Below are 20,479 nucleotides of genomic sequence, written 5' to 3'. Positions count from 1 at the left end.
AAAGAAATAATAATAAATAAAACACAAAAATAAAAACTACTCTTAATTAGTGCTCAACTTACAGTACACTCACTCTATGTATTCAGTACTGGTTTACGGTTATTGATTCCTTACCTGTGTTTCATTTCATTTTCAAGAAGACTGCAGAACATCATCACCCACTGAATAGCGCATCTGATAAGATGGAAAAATGCACACTTTGTGCTGCAAGATTTTGTTCATATTATCAGCACAAAATGCAGTGGAGGCAGTGGTTTCTGTACATTAAAATGGAACAGTGGGGTTAGGTGCCTTTCCCAGGGGCACTTTATCAGTTTTTATGGGAGCAGAGTGACATTCACAATCTCATTTCCCAACATATGTTCTTCCATCTGTATAACCAATAATGTGAACCGCTACAGTTGCACACTTGCAGATATGCTTCTAACCTGTAAATCTGTTGGCGAGTTTTTATCTGTTGTGTTAATTCCAGTATGTTCTGCTGTGGCAATTACTTATCGAATTATCTTTAATACTCAGTATTTGTTCTGTTCTTATCTATATCCTCCTCTATGCTGCTGCAAATACCCATCTTCCCTGCAGGGATCATTAAAGTTTCATCCAATCTTTAGAAAAATACAAGATAGTACCATTGGCAAGACATATCAAATAACAAGGACTGCAACACAATTGCTACAGATGTCATTAATACACCAAGGGCCTGTGGCAGCCTCTTAAGATGATGTCTCTTTCCACTGAGCCTTGACTCTGCCAGCATGATTGATCGCTACACAAGCAACTGAACTTGTGCAAAAGTGTGCTTTTGAGTCAGGTGAATATTATTTATATCAAATAAATAACTTCATATCTGCCTTCTTACACCTGAACAAGGTAATTTCTTTCAGCTTTCTGCAGATTGCCTACCCCCTTATCACATTAAAAAAGCTGTTTCATGACAGAAGGTGTGGATCATAGATGGGTAAAGACAACACGCACGCTACTGAGACTAAATGTACTGCAGTGTTTTCATTGCCTTTGTGAGGGAGCTCTAATGTTTCTCTGCTCAGATGATTTTTTCTGTCAGACTCTGCTGTATGGAAGACTAAAACAATGCTGATGAAGCAAAGCATAGACTGTCCCATTGTTTTTCTGACATCATATCTACATATATCATACATACATATATAGATATCATCCTGAGCCTCTAAGTGCTGGTCTGGTGTATCCGGTACCTTCTTCCTGACCACAGCAGAGAGAAAAGGCCATTATGGTTGGGATCCTTAATGGTTCTTCTAGCCCTATTCTTGCAGCACCTGGTGTAAATATCCTTTAGGCAGGACTCTTTGCAGAGCCATGCAGTCCTATTCAGTGCTGTTTCCATACCAGGCAGTGATGTTCCCCATCAGGACATTCTCGATGGTGAAGGAGTAGAAATTCCTCAGTATTTGAGGGGATATTTGGAATTTCCTCAAGCACCTGAGGTGAAACAGTCTCTGCCTTTCTCACCACTGAATCAGTATGCAGCACCCAGGTCAAGCCCTCAGTGATGCCTGTCTGCCCTCTCCACCAAGGACCCATTGACATTACGGGGGGTGTAGTACCTTCCTTGCTTCTTCCCAAAGTCCATTATCAGCTCCTTAGCCTTGCTGACATTCAGGAGTAGGTTGCTGTCCTGACACCAGCGGGGCAGGTCCTCTACTTCCTTCAGGTAGAACTTTTCACAGTTATCTGTGATCAGACCCACCACAACTGTGTCGTAAGCAAACTCGATGATGGTGTTGGAGTTGAAAGTAGTTACGTAGTCGTGTGTGTACAGGGAGTACAGCAGGGGGCGTCCTCCTACCCTCACTATCTAGGGTCTGCTCGTCAGGAAGTCAAGGATCCACATGCACAGTGAAGTGTTTAATCTCAGGTCCTTGAGCTTTGTGATGAAGCCTGGAGGGAACTACGGTGTTAAACGCTGAACTATAGTCAATGAACAGTAATCTCACACAGCTCCCTTTCTTGTCTAGGTGAGATAGGGTGGTGTGGAGGATGTGTGCTATGGCATCTTCCGTTGATCGGTTGGGACGGTAGGCAAACTGTAGTGGGTAGTGGGCGGTACTCATTCAGGCAGGCTAGTCTTGTTTTCTTGGGCACAAGAATGATGGTGGATTTCTTGAAGCACATGGGTATGTAAGACTGAGCCAGGGACAGGTTGAATACCATTGGGAACACCAGCGTTAGTTGGACAGCACATAGTTTGAGGACCCACCCACTGATACCGTCTGGTCCTGCCATTTTCTTGGTGTTCATGTGCTTGAAAGCCCTCCTGACTTCATACTCAGAAAGGATGACAGGTGTGAAAAATGCATCCACCCATCCATTAAGCTCTGCTTCAGCTGTTTTTGCTTGCTGGCTGCCAATGGCCTCAAAGTGAGCATAGAAGTTGTTTAGCTCACCTGCTAGAGACACATCAGCACTTGACAGGGGTGGGGGGGGAGTGGGGTCTTGTAATCTGTCATAGTTCTTAGGATTCTTAGACCTTGCCACATGCCCTCCTGGAATTGTAGTTCCACTTTTCTTGCCGTTGTCCCTTTTTGCCTCCTTTACTGCTGCTTTATAACTGTCAAAAAAAAAGATTAAGAAAAGATATAGACATAAGACTGCAACAATAACAACAAGTAACAGTAAGAACAAGTAAGTTGTGCTTCAGTTGTTTTTTGGGAGTCAGAAGTTGACTTTAATGCACAGACAGACTTATATGAAGGTGTTTCAGTTTTCTTTTCCTTTTTCTCATTGTTTACAGTAAGTACTAAACATGGACATCAAGATGTAATAATTAGTCATTCAGAACTGAGACAATCTCACTTCATTATGCTTTCGAGTACTGTACACTTAAAAAATATCTTCTACAGGTGACCGTCATTACTTACAGTAGAAGTAAAGTAAAAGTTGTTAGTGTGAAAACATAATCAGCCATTGTTCCATGAACCAAGACAAAGTCAACATGTTGATTATTTTGTGATTAGGTGCACTGGTCAGATGGAGCTGCACTTTGTATTAACCATATCTTCACCATTGGACTGGAATGCACAACATTGTTCATTTTTTAATTTTTTCTTGCACCAATCCATTCTCTACTCATCCCCTCTTTCTTTTCCTTATTCTCTTTTTTTCTATGTAGATTTCTGTCTCTTTTCTAGCAAAAACAAGTCAATGAACAATGGATTGAATGGTTGAAGTTGTGGAAGAGTGAAGCTAGTCTTTCACTACTGATTAAATTATTAGGTTGGTGCACCATTGAAGGCACAAAGGCATGAAATCCCTTGACATTTTTTCTCCTTGCGCATTCTGCCATTAGCCATTCCCTCAGCTACATTTCACAACGAGGAGGACAGCGAGAGCCTCCGAAAGTTGTTTTGGAGTAACTAACTGATGTAAAGGTGGAGACGTTAACATCATGACAAGACTATGGTGGAAACACACAAACTGTTTGTGTGAACTGATGAACGTACTGTCTGAAAATGTTATTCTAACTTTCTCTGTGCACATAAATACACACAATATAACACACAGACACACACGCAAATTTCCTGGTTGAAATTCAAATTTAAGCACTCAGAGTTGCTGAAGTACAACATTTACTCTTCAGTGGTCATAACCCTTCTTTAACACCAAATACATACTCTCTCACACACACACACACACACAAACTATCTATCTCTTGCTCTTTCTGGCTCACACAAACATACACACACATTTTCTCCACAAAGACAAACCTCTAATGTACCTTGACTGTCTCCTGTCCCACCTCAGTAACTCAGTAGGGACTTTTATAACCTTTTAAAACAGCCCAAGGCTTTCTCTTTTACTCTTTTTTTTTTTTTACACCTGAAGGATTCATGGGGCGATTTAAACACGCTGCATCAGCGCCAACATTACGTACACGTGCATCACGTGCTGTTCGGAGGGCACGGAGGGGGCACAAAACAGCACCTCAAGAAAGTTGGAAATATATTCACAGATTCAAACTTCCCGGATCAATAACTGTGAAGTTACTGTATAGTTGTATATGTAAGTGAAACGTTGTTAAAACACAAATGATGCCTCTTTCCTACCATAGTAAGGTAGACAATGAACTAACTGTCACCCAAAAGAGCCGTCCTCGAAGCTGGACTAATAACATCGGTCTCTATGTACAGCCGGCTATGAGATGAGGGCGCAGGGTCCATTAAAAAAGTGCAACACCAAGAAGAGATACTACAAAAATATTCAATAACTTCACTCTTATACAGTGTAGCGTCCCCAGAATCACTTCACACATCAATGGTCTCCTGATGGTTATTTTATTGAAGACGATTGCACTTTCAAATACTGTGTGTGTGTTTTTGTTTTGTTTTTTGCCTGTTCTATAGTTCTATAGTGTAATATTTAAGCTAATGTCTTTGCAAAGTTTGTTAAGTTTTGTGACTGTTCATCTGTGATGTGTGACTAATCGTACAGTTTCTTTATTTATATTAATTTATTTTAATTTAATGGTCACATTGATAATGAAAATATAATTCTTTGGTTACAGTTACACTTAGGGCACCGAAATGACCAGCAGCGGCTCTGCGCAGCATCACCCTTGCTCACGCAGGCACAGACTCACTGCAAAAGTCAGGAGGCTTTAAAATGCCACATTTCTGCATTCTGTCTCAATCTAACTCACTAAAAGTCAAAGGCTGCCGCTTTTCTTATCTTCAGCCTTGTCTCAATGCATCACTCAGCACCACTTTTTGAAATTTAAAATGTTTTTTAAAGTGCTTCTTGGACGGGGTTGGATGGTGACGGCGTTGGCACTGAGGCAGGTGACAGAGCATTTAGCGTGAAAAGGTTAAAGGTTCGCATCCTAAATGGCAAGGTGGCGATAAGGTGGTGTGGCCTTCAACGGCTCTGAAGAGGAAAAGGGCAGGATGAATGTCAGCCAAGTCTTCTGGGAAATATAAGTCACACTAAAAAGCTCCGATTTGAACATTTTTCTCCACAACTTCCCATATTGGTTTCAAAAATACACCAAATGAAGTCATTTCTCTAGAAAGAATGCAGTTTCTTCCCACAGTCAGAGGTCAAGGAAAATTCTGTCAAGTCAACATTCATGCACAAATGAAATGCATGATTTCTGTTTCTCTTTTTTCACATTAAGGCGTTATAAGCTCTCAAGCTCAAATGAAATACTTGATACTTAAGTTTTGTGCACCGATACTTTTAAAGCATTGAGTGGTGAGTTGTGAATTTGTTAAACAGTCTAGAAAATGTGATCCTGGAGTTTGGTTCAGGTTACCATCCTTGCAAAAGAAATGATCTACATGCTTCACTCATAATTAAGGCAATGGCCATACACACAATCATTCACTTCTTAAATTTAAATATTTGGGCTACACTTTAAACTAAAAATGAGAATGAGGATTTTTGATCAAATACTTCAACCAATTCTAAGTTGGCTTTGAAACCACAAGGGGCAAATTAAAGCCACTGGAAACCCAAATCTACAAAAGTCTTCTAACTCAGGATTTAACCGCAGTGAACACAAACTCAGATATACAATGTTAACATAAAAATATACAAAGGGGACTGCTGATCGAACCATAAAACTCTGTATTTGTATTTTTGACAGATGCATATCTGAGTTCACTTAAAATGTGTCTTCTCTCTTCTTCTCCTCTGAACTTATCTTCTTTGTCATTCTTTTTGAATATCTAAGGCCCTCCTCTCCCCCCGTCTTTCTGTTTTTTCCCCAGAAATGAATTAAGATAAAAACCATTTCATGTTGATGTATTTCTGTCCTGCTTGTCAGGTTCGACAAATATGGACGCCGTATAAAATGGCCTTGTTGCAACTGAAGGTCAAAACAGATCTGTGAGAGAGAGAGGAGGGGACTGTTGGCATGAGAGAGAAAGAAAGGAAGGAATAATGTAAGAATTAGAAGCAGAGAGGGAGGCGAGACAGTTTTCTCTAATAGTAATGAATTGCAAAGATAACGGCTCAGCTGCAGACTCCCATCTCCTATCTGCACCATGAAAAAACACGACCAAGCAGAGGCCTGACCAGAAACTTTATGTGGCTGTGTGTGCATGTTTGTGTTGTGAAGGAAGGACATGATGAAGATATAAACATTATATATACTTAAAGGATAGGTTCACGATTTTTCAAGTCTGTCTTAAAATAATATTCAGGCACATATATGAACATTGAAACAGGTTTTACTCGCTGTAATCATTCCTCCTGTTCATACTAACCATTAAGAGATCCCTTCTTAATGTGCTTTCAGTGTACAATAAGTGGTACAAAATCCACAGTCCTTCTTCTGTAAAAAGCATTTCAAAGTTTATCTTTTGAAACTAATATGAGGCTTTGGCAGTCAGTAAGTCAGTCAAATCAGATGTCTTACAGCCTTTTTAGTATTAAATTCCGTCTTTGATGTTCCCTCTTTGTTGGAATGCATTTTCACACCAAATCACTGTTGATTTTGTCAGCTATCACTCGCATTTGATGCTAATCAGGAAGGGATATCTTAATGGCCAGTATCTGTTCATCTGACTATTGCTTTAAGACAGGCTTAAAAAATTGTGAATCTATCTTTTAACAAGCCATTTAGCTGGCCTATCATGATTACTGATTGTTGAATAAAGAGAGGGACAAAGAGCTGAGGCAAATTCCTGAAAGAATCACTTTCAAGGCCATCCGTTCATTGTCAAGCACACTATTTTCCTCAAATTCACAAGTTAAGAAGTATTTCTGAGGACCATATGAAAAATGCTGATACCTCAGGTTCATGAGCACAAAACACTTTCATAAATTAAGAACATGATCATTCGAAGAACAGCAATAAGATACACAGCATTAACACTGGCTTCGAGAGTATCCTCTAATACATAAATTAAACCCAAGTTAATCAAGTTGAAACTTGTATGAAATCTCAAACCCAATTTTTCAGCTGTTAATCAATGTTCATGGGAATTTTACTGTGAAACACATCCATCCTGGTCATATTCATGATAATGCATCACACAGCAGTTCTTTTTCTGGGGTTTTCTGTTGCCAACTACTACAGAATTGATCTGCTCTTGTGGTTTAAGAATCGAACACACTATCATACAATTTACAACATCTCACACTCAGCCACTGCTCCGTTTCTCTACAGCTCCTTATACCGTTTACATTTCCACATTGCATTTTCTCTTGATTGTCAAAAATGTTATGCCCCTTTATGGCAAATAAATATTTTTAAAGTTTGAAGAGAGAGGTTAACAATGAAGCCACTTAAATAAGCTGAGGTCTAAAGTACTCAGGTGTAGGTAGTTTCCTGACGTCCTCTCCAACGCCACCTATCGGCTCCTGAGCCAGGAAGCCAAACCAATTTTCACAAGCAGAAGGCAGAGAGAGGAACGTCATATAGACAAATTAAAAATGAGAAAAAACTCAGGTAAAGAAAGTAATAGATGGCATGTTTGTGAAGAAAACAGACAGGTGAGATAAAAGAGAGGCGGAAGCGAGCAGAGAGTGTGATGTCAGGATGGAGAGAGAGGGGCGAGAGACATTGAGTGATAGATAGTCAGTATGTATGTGTGTGCCTGCCCATCAGAGCCGGTTTCAGCCTGCAGTAGCATCACTGTAATTGCCTTAGCTGTCAAACCAGACAAAGATCCTCAGATCACTGCTGTTGACTAGGCCAGTAAGCTCACTTTCTCTGTCTCTCTCGCTCTCTCACACACACACACACACTATCTCTCTCTCCCTCTCTCTCACTCTCTGCCCACTAAACATGCATAACTATAGGATAATGAATAATAGGATAAGTGTTTCTGTTTTCATTCTCCCCAACTCTCTTTCAGTCTCTTGTCTATCTGTCTGTCTGTCTGTTTGGTTGTCTGCCTGTCTCTCTCTTTGTTTTTCTCCTTCTTAACCTCTGACTGCCGCAGCATACACTCTGTTACAGATCAATAAGTCAAGCCCAATGTGAAGTGTCTGCTTCCAACACTATCACTTGGATGCTCAGCACTGCAGAGCAGCAAACCTTCCCTCACCTCTAATCCACCCTCATGACTCCCCTACACATTCAATACCCTTACCTTCGACCGAGAAGAAATACTAGAGTTGACTCTGATAAACAGTCAACTCAGAAATGTTAAAAGAGGAAATTGTAACAGCCTAAATAAATGGTTTGAAGTTTTCTCTGAGACTTTTTGCATGTTAAAACCAATGAAATTAAAACAACAAAGGAAGCTTTGTTGAAACACTGACATTCTCTTTCGGTATAGTTATAAACTCCTGTTTCCATTAAAACAATTATCGCAAATCAGTTGAGTTAGATGATTTAATTCTGATACAAACCACCTTGTTTCAACCATTTTTTTTAATCAAGTGACATTATCCTGATACTACTGATCTGCTACACTTCACGCTATTGTCACTTAATGAAGGAAAAGTTTGAAATCCAATGAAACTGTATTTGAAATAAATTATATTTACTCAGTAAATTTGTTGATGCTTTTACTAAAAATGTGTATTTAAAGACTCAATACTTGACCAAATGTGTTCTCAAGTTGAAAGGTTTTTGCAGTTCAATAAAGTAACCAACTAATAAAAAATAAATACCTTGAAAATAAACCTGATAACAGAAAAGGGGCAACGTTGAGACAGAAATATCTTCTTAAGTGCTTGTTCATTACTTGTGTGCAACCAAACATGGAAAACTTCTGCCAAAGGAGCTTTTTTTTGGTCTGCTACTATTTAGTTCCCCAGATTGAAACTCTGAGCTGTAGAATTAATCCTTGCCAGTGTGTCTTTATGAAGGGAATATATTTTCTACATCCTGGGGATTCTAGTCAGCTGAAGGACATTAACAGAGGAAGCTCGGTATGATTACCCTTGACCAAAGTGCCTGTGGGCAAGGCACAGGTTTCTCTTGTTTATGTTCCTCTTCCTTGGCCACAGACTGGACATCATGAGTTCAGTTAATCTATCCTCTGGCTTGAATGCTTAATCCCTTCAACCTCTCAGTAGGGATTGGGAAACCAGCCCTCTAAAGTGCCCTTGAGCAAAGATTGTTTGGAAAAGAGCCCCTATAGTAAAGAATTTTTTCGTATTCGATCTTTGTTGTGAATGCGCTGTTTAATTTTTTTATACTCCCACTTTATAAATTGTAATTCTCTCTGCTTTGCTGTAAGCGCTATTTATTTAATTTCACTCGCCAACATGCCCTTGGGCGAAGCACTGTGCTTATCTAACACCACCAAGCTGTTTAATCATCTCATATTGTTTTCAACTTTGAATCACAGACTTAGCTACTGACCCTTCACACTCCAAGGGGAGTGACGCCAACCATGGCCAGAGCACTTTTGAGCACGGCAGTGTAACAATTCCTCATTCTTCATATTCATTTTTGTAGGTCTTCTCAAAGACAATGATAGAGTTACTATGCAGTAAAATGATTAGAAAATCGTACAAAAACTCATGCATCAGGAAACTGTAACTTGCAACTATTCTCAGGCGATGTGTTGGTTCTTATCTGTTGTATAAAGATGTGTAAAATGTCTGAGCTTAACCTTTTTAATTAATTTTCTACAGTGTACATTATCTACCTAAAAACTGCTTGGATCAAATACCAACAAATACACCTTGAACCTTCTCTACAACCATAGTCCAATGCTGTTTGTATTACAGTTTATTAAATGTCTTTATTTTTATAGGGACAAGTACATACAGTAACATGGACCCGTGCCACATGGCACAGCATTTATAGTCTGAGCTAGTTTGTGATGCCCATCACTATGTTTGTCTTTATAGAACACATTCAGAATGATAAAACACAAGCAATTATACAATTAAAATAGCAAAAACACTTGATGAAAATCATCTGATTATTCATCACTACATGACTGGTCCCTCTTTAAGAACGGTTTGCAAGGTAAGGAATCATTGATTAATCCCCAGTACCAGCCAACAATTAAAACTGAGAATACATTTTGGATACATACAAAAAAAACATTCAAAAAATATGAGAGTACGAGCTGAAGATATGCCAGGGCAGCTTGACTAAGGCAGGTGAAAAGGACATCGCAGCAGTCGAGGTGCAAAAAAATGAAGACATGAATGATACTTTCTAAGTCAGTGGCAGATAATAATGTTCTGATTTTTGCAATGTTCCTTCATTGAAAAAAACAGGATTGAACCAATTTGTTGACATGGTATTCAAATTTCAATTTAGGGTCAAATATGACGCTAAGATTCCTAGCGTTAGTTTTGATATAGGGGGCAAGTGGGTCAATACGCTGAAAAATGACATCCAGTCCTGTTATTGTGGCTAAACAATTGTAGAGAGTGTCTAGGTTAATAAAATCATCTGGTTTTACTGAAAAATATAGCTGAGTGTCATCCGCATAATAATGATAGTATATACAACCAAAGCGACTGATTATCTGGCCCAAAGGAAGCATATACAAAGAGAAAAGAATAGGACCGCGGATTGACCCCTGGGGCACCCCATATAACAGTGGAGCAGATGAGGACACATAGTTACCCATATAGACTGAAAAACATCTATTTGATAAATATGACACAAAGCACTCCAGAGCTTTCCCTGAGATACCAAAGGCAGCGCTCACATTGAGTAAGACCAAGATGGAGTATTCCTCCCTATCAGCCTGCACAAGGATGTCATTTGTGACTTGTAACAGAGCAGTTTCAGTGCTGTGGTGTTAGCGAAAGCCAGAGTGAAATTTATCAAAGATATTATACCCTTCAACAACTTGAAGAAGCTGCTCAGCAACAAGTTTCTCTAGTATTCTGGAAATGAAAGGTAATTTTGAAATGGGTCTAAAATTGTTACATACAGATGGATCAAGGCCGGGTTTGTTGAGAAGGGGCTGGACACTAGCTGTCTTAAATTGATTTGGGACATAGCCAGAGGTGAGGGACATGCTTATAATAGTGAGTAAAGCAGTGCCAATGACAGGAGGGACCTCTTTAAAGAATTTTGGGGGTACGATATCAAGATGACAAGAAGACAGATAAGAAAGAGCACCTTACAATTCCTTGAATTCCCCTGTGTTGCTGAGCCTGAAACCCTGAGAGGTTTCACCATGTCACTGAACATCTTTGGAGCCTGGTCATTTAGGCATGTATCAATATTAGCCCACATACATTAGCAAATGTAATGACAGTGGTACAATACCTTTGGCTCAAAAATCGTACTTGCTTTATTATGTATCATTTTAAGAGACTAAATTACTGTAGAAGCTGCTTGTAAACAAATGTGCTCTACCCATAATTTCTCAAATCCAACAGGATCCAGGAAGTTCAAAAAGGTACGATGTGAGGGGAAAAAAACAGCACTCACTAATTCACTGTTCAGTTGCCTATTCAAGCAGCAGGATGTTGTTTAATGTTTATCTTTGTGTAACTCCAGGGTGTTGTACTCCACCAAGGTCTTTAGTCAAGATTAAACATTGAATTAGCGAATGCTGATTTTTCCTTTGTTATATTAACTTCACCAGTACAATCACAATCTTCTGCAGCTTTTGATTGAGTAGCTTGGGGATTGAAAACCTTGTTCACAGTCAACTCATTATTGATTTTGTAGTAATAGTCTAATGGAAGCTAAAGCATCAGGCTAAAACTACCGTGTCTGTTCATACTGTATGTCTGTGCAGGTGTGTGTTTCGACTGCTAACAGCATGACTAAAGTGTATTTATGGTTCTCAGGCTGGAGTCGCCGACCCGGACCCTGACCCTGGAAGCCCCCAGAGGGGTGGAGGTCAACGCTGGAGTGGGAGACTTCACGGCCTCCTGTAGGAAAGACCTCCTCTTGCAGTCCTCAGAAGGAGAGGTGAGTGTGCGCATGTGTTTTTTTCCATCTTTTTGATTTGTATCGGTGTATTTTAATGTGTATTCAGTATATCTGTGGGAATTAATTGATCTGCATTCTTTAAGTACACCTGAAAATATGAATCGAGTCTGTGTGTTTGTGTTGTGGTGTGTGTGTGGGTATGTGAGAGAAATAGACAGAGAAGAGAAGTGGATGAAAGTTTCTATGTTCATGTGTAAATACAAGGGACAACACAAACTAGCAGAACCAGTGAGGTGTATGCGTGTGTCTTTAGACTCTGTGGCACTCTATAGTGTTGGGCCCGCTTCATTAAAGTACCTTATTAGGCTAATGAGCGTCATCAATCCAGGCGACCTTGTCCTCCTTCTCTCCCCTCCTCCTCTCATCACTCCTTTCTTCCCCTCTTCTATTTGGGAGAAGTGACTTCATTAAAGCTGGTTTGATGAGGTTCCCTGTCAGTTGCTGCTGCTGCTGCTGTGTGTGTGTGTGTGTGTGTGTGTGTGTGTGTGTGTGTGTGTGTGTGTGTGTGTTTGTATGTGTGTGTATCATTGTTAGCCTGCTATCTCACTGTCAAGCTCTTTGCACAGCAGCCTGCCACGTTGCGTGAGCACCGAAGCAGACTTAGCCATTATCCTTGTGTTAGTGTTTGTATGTATGTGTGTGTGTGTGTCAGCCTGCCATGTTGCATGTCCGCTAGAGCATAATGTGTCATTAACTCAGTAATTAACAGAAGAATGGCCCCCTCTCGTCACACTCACTGTCATTGTCAGTCATACACACACACACACACAGATACATACAGTTTTCTATCACAAATACATACACTCTCACATTCTTATATACAACCCCACATGCAGCCGTAATCTCACACACACACACACACACACACACACATGCACAGATAACAGAAGTCTTACAAAACAACAGAAAAAGTTTGATGCTCCTCTCCTAAACTCATTTCTCATTTCCTCTCCTCTATCACAATCTTCTCTCTTCCTCCTTCTCCTCTTTTCTCCTCCTTACTTCTTCGTCCCTCTTATTTCCTTATCTTGTCTCTGTCCACTGGGCCTTACTCAGAAAAAGTACACGACTGCATCCATATCACCAGACGCTACAATATCTGAGTTAAATTTAGCACACAGACGTCACCAAAATATTGGGACAGCTCTGGCATATCGGCAACAAAATAATAAGGGAGAATGTCAGATATACAATAGATGGTGGAATCTTCTGGAATATATGCAGCCAGGCAGAGTGACATACAGTATATTACAGCTGTGGAGAAGTGAGCATAGAGACATTTGATCCAGTGAGGTAGTTATATACAACATGAAATACTGAACATAGATTATGAGCCAGAACAAAGACAGTTACAGTATACTGTGGTCTGCAAGCATTGTGAAACATGTATGTCTGAGTGAATCAGGCCTCAAAAGAGTATAGAAATGTCTTCCTCAACTAAAAGTACTTTTTTATTGTGCTGAATTTGAACTTGTGTTTAATTAAGCACTAGAAGAAATAGAATGTTTAATGAAGCACAAAAAGTTTAATGTTATGAAGAAGTCAAAAGTAGCCTATTTTAAACTGCACCATTGTATTCAAGTAAAACTCTTGGTAACTCTTGATAATATGTACTCATATTTTTATTATTGCATGTTATTAAATATCCAACCAGAAGTAAAGTAGCTGCAGAAACACCATAATGCACCAATAATAATTCAGGTGGATTGATAGATTTTTTTTTAACTTAGCTATGATGGATCAGTGAAAGTGTTTTTATGTTAGAATTAGTAAATCTTATTCCTACATGCTTGTAAAGGTCTTATGCAGATGTTATTTGATATTACCTTAATGTCTAATGCCAAACCTTCTTAGTACTTGAGTAAAAGCAAAATGACTACTACACTAAACTAAAACAGTGACAAAAACACTTTTTTTACATTCATCTATAGCCATGAAGTACTCCAGAAACTGCATGCAATGCTTTTGAAGAATGTCAAAGACAGCCAAAAGCTCTAAGGGTGTCCACATATCTCCTCTCTCTCACTGACTGGGGCAAAGACAAAGAGAATTATTGAAAAAGGAACATCTTTGAGGGTACAAATTATGAAATTGTAGCAGCAAAATCAGTATATTGAGTGCTTTATACTTGAAATTAATAGTTTGGGGTCAAACTGTTGGACAGGTGGGGGTCTTTCTGGACTTTTCCTTGTGGGTTTCCTCCATGTGGTTCTTCACACATACAGCAGGTGTGAATGGGGCTGTGTTTATTTGTCTATATGTATCAGCCTTGTGATAGAAAGGTGACCTGCCTCTTACCCAGTGCATGCTGGGACTCCTACATTACTTACAGTATTTGATGGATTTAATTCCCACCCCCCCTGCCACATACAGACTCTGTAGCAACCAGAGATTACAGAGTGGTCTGTGAGGGGTGAAGGGATGTCCAGACAGACTGTAATCCTTGGGTTAGTCTTGGTTCCAGTGAATGCATACTGTCTTCCAGTGAAACATATTTTTGGGGCGGGCAGATAGTTGCCTGAGTGTGCAATTCTGATGGCATTTGTTTTTTATCCTGTTCTTTTGGTCTATGTCATGCACTTCCTTGATGGAGGGCAGACATCCAATCACCTGCTCAGCGGTGCAGACGACATGTTAAAGTGTGTCCTTGAGTCGAGCGCACGGGGTGTCGGTGCCAGAGTGTGATTGAGGCTGTTGTGATAATTTATGTTTTTGAAATACTCAACAGTAATGGCACCCTTCTTACATTGTGGCTTGTATGTCATATTGTTTTAACTAGACTCTTTGCTCTTATTTAAACTTCTCCTCTTCCCCTCACCATGTCTCTCTCTCTCTCTCTTAGTCATTTCCTTATTAGCACTCTTCTCCTCTCTATCCTTTCTCTCCCTTGTTCCCGCACCTTCTGCTTTCCTCCCTTACACACATCTCTAACTACCCCCTTTCCTCCTCCTCCTCCATTCTCTCCTTCTCTTTTTATTTTGTTTAGCTTTCTTCTTCTACATCTTCTTCTCATCCTCCTCCTCCTCCCTCCTCGCCTTCTCAGCCTCTCAGTCCTTCATCTCTGAGTAACCCAGCCTATCTAATTAACTTTCCACTGCCAGGGTTATACATCACTGTGGCTGTCACTTAATAGGGAAAGAGAGGGGAGGAGGGGGGGGATTATAATTTTTACCTCCTTTCTTTCTCTCTCTCTCTGTTTCATGTATTCTTTTGTCTCTTTCTGTTCTTTGTTCATCCATTATCTCCCTCTGTCTCTCAGTCCCTCTACCCCTATTTCTCTCTCTCTCTGTCATTCCTGCATAAATAGATGTCTCCCTATTTATGGTGAACAATAGCATGAAGCCGGGTGTAACAAGGATTGTGGTGTGGGCCTTTGGCAACGCTTGATACCATGAGAGGCTTAGAAAAAATGAAGGACTTGTGGTGGACTGCTTCTCAACCTTGTCGGCGTTTACTACAGCACCCTTATGCCAAATGTACAAAACCGTCACTACGGTACAGCTTTATAAAGACCTCAAGAAGCCTTGTTAGCATGTGTAAATTTGTTCAGAAAGGCTAAAATTCAAATAATTACAGCGTCATAAAGGAAAACTGTACTGTGAGCTTGAGAGTTACAGTACATTGATATAATAAACTTCACCTGTAGAGCATTTTCCCTAATGCTTCTAAAACAAAGAAAGAAGTTACACTTGAAAAGAATAAAGCCATTAGAATATAACCTCTTTTTGGGGAAAGAGTGGAGGGCAGAAGATATGATTGTACCCCAAACTAATTACTGTAGTGGAAAAACTGGGGAAATATTCTTCCTCTGGTTGATTCTCTCTTTGTAATAATCCTTCAGGCACACCAGTGCCTCACAAAACACCATCTGATATGCCAACAGCCCTTGAAAGAATATTCTAGTCCCTACTAGTCCAGGATAGCACAAACTTGTGGATGTGTCTTTTTTTTTTTTGTTTCTGTGTTCATTTCAGAATTATGCTGAAATTATGCTGAAGTTGCAAGATGTCTGTGGGGTGACTCGCAGCTTTGCTCCAGGAATGATAGATGGTCTCATCAAAGTAGATGATGTATTTTACATACTGTATGTCACAAATTTCCTGTTAACAAAGAAATTAGATTAGAACATCGACTCTGCTTCTTGTTTCGCGCTCATCGTAGAAGCGTCTTAAAATGAAAATCTGTGTTGTTCACATGTGACTGGTTATGATGGGATTTCCTTTAAAAAAAAGTCTTTCTTACTGTCCAGCTGTCACTTTTACAGAAGAATACATATTATTTAACAGCTGACAAGTATCTTCGTGCTCAGAGATGTCCAACCATCCACCCCGCTGTAGTATCCTGGAGCAAGTTTAAAGGTGCTGTTTTATAAGTGACCCTGACCCCTGACCTTGTTGCAGAGGAGAGTAAAAGAAATGTCAGATCCCCTACAGGGGCTAGCAAAGATATGATTTACATTTAGAAAACCTGATACGTTGTCAAGATGTAGTTATTTATTATTTCCAGTTGGTGACACCACGATTCAAAATGCGTGCAGTGTTTGTTTTAATGAGCCTTTTTATTAAAAACACCTAATTCAACACTAAAACATCATCTGTTTCACTTTAAAGATCACTTTTGCTTGAATTCACAAGTTCAAAGCTATTATACAACAGCTGACATCCAGCTTAGATCACCATCAGTTTACCATTAGATGAAAATAGACGATATCTGATGTCAGAATGATTTATTTTAAATGAATCTGCTTCTCACCTCTTTTCACAAACATATCTGAACAGACTACTTAAAAGTTTCCCTCAGGAGGACAACAACCCCCCTCCCCCTCCCCTACCCCACCACACACACACACACACACACACACACACACACACACACACACACACACTTCTCTCTGCACAAACGTACCCTCAAATAAAGAAAATATTTGCATGTCACTTTTTTTTATTTCATGCTTTGCCTGAGTGTTTTTCTCCATTAATTTCTGTCAAACAAATTCTGCCCCTTGATTTTTCCACTGTAACCATTCCCATTCACAGATACATAACTGAATTCTAAAATAACAAAAAATTTGATGCGACCGCACAAAGAACATCTCCAAGTTATATTATTCATGCATTATGATAGTGTGTGAAATTTTGCACTTTGGGTGCAAATCATTATCCTGCAAATTATTGCCTTCTGCCTGTAAAAATGTGCAATTCAGCCACTTGAAAACGTGATTGTTCTGGAGGAAAGTGGTCACTTCTCACCATTCAAAGGAATATGCAGGAGTTCTCACAATCAGTAATGACTCAGGAAGGCAGAGACAGACAGATAGAAACAGACAGACAGGAGGACAGATAGCTCAGTTCAACAAATAGAAGCCGGCATACATGCAGATTACAGCCATATAGAGATTATCACAGCTGTTGTACTATACTTTCTACTCGCCCTAGCCCTGTGCTGGCTCTTCTCTAGTTATTACACTGTACCCCTAAAGCATTTTATGAGAGCGCTGCCCTCTGACGCAACGTCTAGAGCAGTCTCCTCATCAAGCAATCCATTTTATAAGGGTCCATTTTATATGAGGACATATGTTATCCTTGAGCTTAGAGAAGAATATTTGATCGCTACAAAGGTGACATATCTGACTTCACAGCCAATATTTTAGACATTTCTGAAAAATATTATAATAATCTGTGACATTTTCATATAAATTTTTATATATAATTTTGATACCCTTTCACTATTTGATATTACACAACAGTGATTCATTACAGACAGTTCAAGAAAGCTTTTGTCTTTCACATCTTCCTGCAACGATCCCCTCTGTAAGCCCCGTCTGACTCAGCATACCCCTTAAAAAAAAGACATATAGATTTTTTTTTTTCTTTTTTCTCAATGATATGCCATTAATACCAGTACTCAGGAGGAAGGGAAGTAAATCCACAGGATCATTCAGACCTGCACATGCTAGTTGATTTCACACCACAGCAACACCAGAGTTCATTTTTGTTTCTAAAATACAATTAAATTAATTCTGTTATAGAAACAAGATACTGTTATGATAAAATTTCAAACAGTTGTTGACCTGTGTTCATATTTTCAAAGACAGTATGAACCCATTTTGCGATATTATTTTGAGGTAGGCGAATCCTGGACAGCCGTCAGTACGCCTTTCTATGTCTGGAGGCTTCTGGATCACGAGGCTCGGCTAAACAGAAAACTTCTCTGATCTAAAATAACAATATTCTAGGTAAAGGTTCAAAACTTTCCTGAACGGCTCAGGTGCATCATTTAACATCCAAGATGCTGATCCTGTTATCACCAGGGGTGTGGGAGCTACCCAGTGATGCTTGCCTTGCCTTGTCGATCCGCTGAAGGGTGATAGGACTTCCACTGCTGGGATGCAATCTATTGCATATGGTGCTGATAATTGCTTTTTATCTTTTGCCAACTTGGATTGATAATTTGAAATCTCTGCCTGATTGGTCAGTGCAACCAAAAGACACTCACCTTCCCAACAAGGAGACATATTTGCACTGCGAGGCTTTTACTTTTTTGACTACTCAGGAGTAAAAAATTTGAACTGGTCATGACCAATTTATAATCATGTGATCATTTCATCCTTTGAGGCTATAAAGGTGATAAATAAACATGTTGGCAAGATTTTCTTAATCTAATGTAATTGTTTTATTGTATGCTTTTTATGTTTTCCCCAGTTTTATCAACAGGAAACTCAGTGGTAAAGACATGGTGGGCTCGCTATCCTGTTCAATGAGCTGTTGTCTTTGCAAAGTGCAGTCCAACAGTCCAATGCAACAATGAACACTCAGCAAAGCTGAAGTCTGATACCAAAAAAAGAGGATATTGCAGATGACACAACACTCTTCCTTTCTTATGTACCTATTCTCACATACTCGTGCTGTGCCACATTAGGAAACAACACCGCATGTCATTGCATCAGTGTGTAGCCTGTCCCCAAAATCAACTCACCGACAGTCTGCAAAGGAAGTATCTCCTCTCTGTTTGCCAATCAAAGCTCGTTTAAAAGAAGTGGCAAAAAATACCTACATACATCCCTAAAAAGAACAGCTTATCCAAATAGCATTTCTTTTCATCCATTCTCATACAAGCTTTCCCTCCACCGCTGACACCATCAAATGAACAGAGGAGAGCGGATGAAGGGAGGATAGAAGGAGGATCGGATGAGTAGGAGGTGGAGGAGGATGGCAGAAAATAGATGTTTCTGTCGATTTTGCAGGAGAAAATAAAGGCGTGCGGGACAGTGAGGCTTAAAGCCAAATCAATGTTGTCAGCAGCTGGCACTTAAGAAGGGGCCATTAAAGTTTAAAAAGTTTGGAAAGCAGCGCTGGAATTAGGGCCAAATGGGTTAGAGGTAGGGGAGCGCTGGCTTCCATTAAAATCAAAGCCAACGAGAGCTGACAGATCCTCTCAGGATTCCTGCAGTCCTCCTGGATTTTTTTTTTTTTTTATCAACTCCCTTTCTCTCTCTCTCCCTCTCTCTCTCTGTCTCCCTCCATCTCCTTTTCTATCCTACATTCATTCACTCTTTCCATCTTTCTTTGCCATCCATTCTCTTTTCCCGTCTCATTCACTCTCTCACCGCCTCATCTCTTTGTTGATTATTTTTATCTTTAACTTTTCATCCGTCTATCCCTTCCTCTACTCATGTCATCATATGCACTTAATGCACCCACACCTCTTCTCAGCAACTTTTTCACATCACTCACCCTCTCTCTGTCTCAGTATAAGAGAAGCTGTTTCGGCTCACTCACCGACTCCTTAGAGAATAGTAATTCCCGCAAAACTGAAACACGGAACCTGCATTTGCTGAAAAGAAGTCTTGTTTCTATCATTGTAAATTGTCAGCCATAATAAGTCAGAGAAATTGGTTTTAAATATTTTGTAAGTTGTCTGGCTACAGTCACTAAAGTTAACTTATTTTCTTCTGATGGCTCTGAGTTGTTGGATTATAGCTTTAATATTAAACAGGATCCTTGTCATAGAGTTAGAAATCAAATATTCTCTTCCTTAATACATTTATAGTGTCAGAAAGGCTACATTTGCAGTCAAGCGGAAAAGGCCCAGTGCAGCGGGATACACAAGAGCACCAATTAGTGTGCAAAATGGTTACGTTTTGTTGCTTATTTGCTGTTTGTTAAAAAGCCGTCAGCACAGAAAAAGCTCTGCAGGGAGTTATACTACAACACGCTCTGCAAATACTGAAAAATACTGTCTAAATGCCACATACTATAACCTTAAGCCTGTGGTTTTGCAATCTCCTCCTTCTGCATGTCAATGTAAATCATGCTGCATTCGTGCAGGCCTAGACATGATTTTGTCACTTGCTGACAGTGACAGTGCTCCAGACATCTGGTTGGAATTGTGGCAGCAGACAGACAGACCGACCCTAAAAGCTTTTCCTTGGAGAACATTGTTTATTTTTATCATATGCATTGTTCTCTTGCTCTCTCTCTCTCTCTAAATATAACACATGCAGATTTAACTGGAGATTGTTTTTATGGTGACTTTTCTCATGAGGTGTTTAGGTGTAAATTAATCAGGGACCTGTTCGCATGCATGCATGGATGTGGTGTTTGTTTTGATTACTGAAAGTGTCAAAAT

At 39.7% G+C, this 20,479-nt stretch overlaps 1 protein-coding gene across 4 annotated transcripts in view; it reads left to right on the top strand.

Moving 5' to 3' along the window:
* The window catches only part of LOC122978908 (zeta-sarcoglycan), a 283,738-nt gene that overhangs the window by 251,216 nt on the left and 12,043 nt on the right, over positions 1-20,479 (top strand). For all 4 annotated transcript variants that reach the window (XM_044345988.1, XM_044345985.1, XM_044345986.1 and 1 more), the window contains one exon: positions 11,707-11,830. In XM_044345988.1, coding sequence (XP_044201923.1) covers positions 11,707-11,830 — 124 coding nt within the window. The remainder of the gene's footprint in view (positions 1-11,706; positions 11,831-20,479) is intronic.

This window comes from Thunnus albacares, chromosome 3 (assembly GCF_914725855.1).
Source record: "Thunnus albacares chromosome 3, fThuAlb1.1, whole genome shotgun sequence".
Taxonomy (NCBI): domain Eukaryota; kingdom Metazoa; phylum Chordata; class Actinopteri; order Scombriformes; family Scombridae; genus Thunnus; species Thunnus albacares.
Note: the sequence above shows the minus strand (reverse complement) of the source record. Positions and strands in the feature narration are given on the sequence as shown.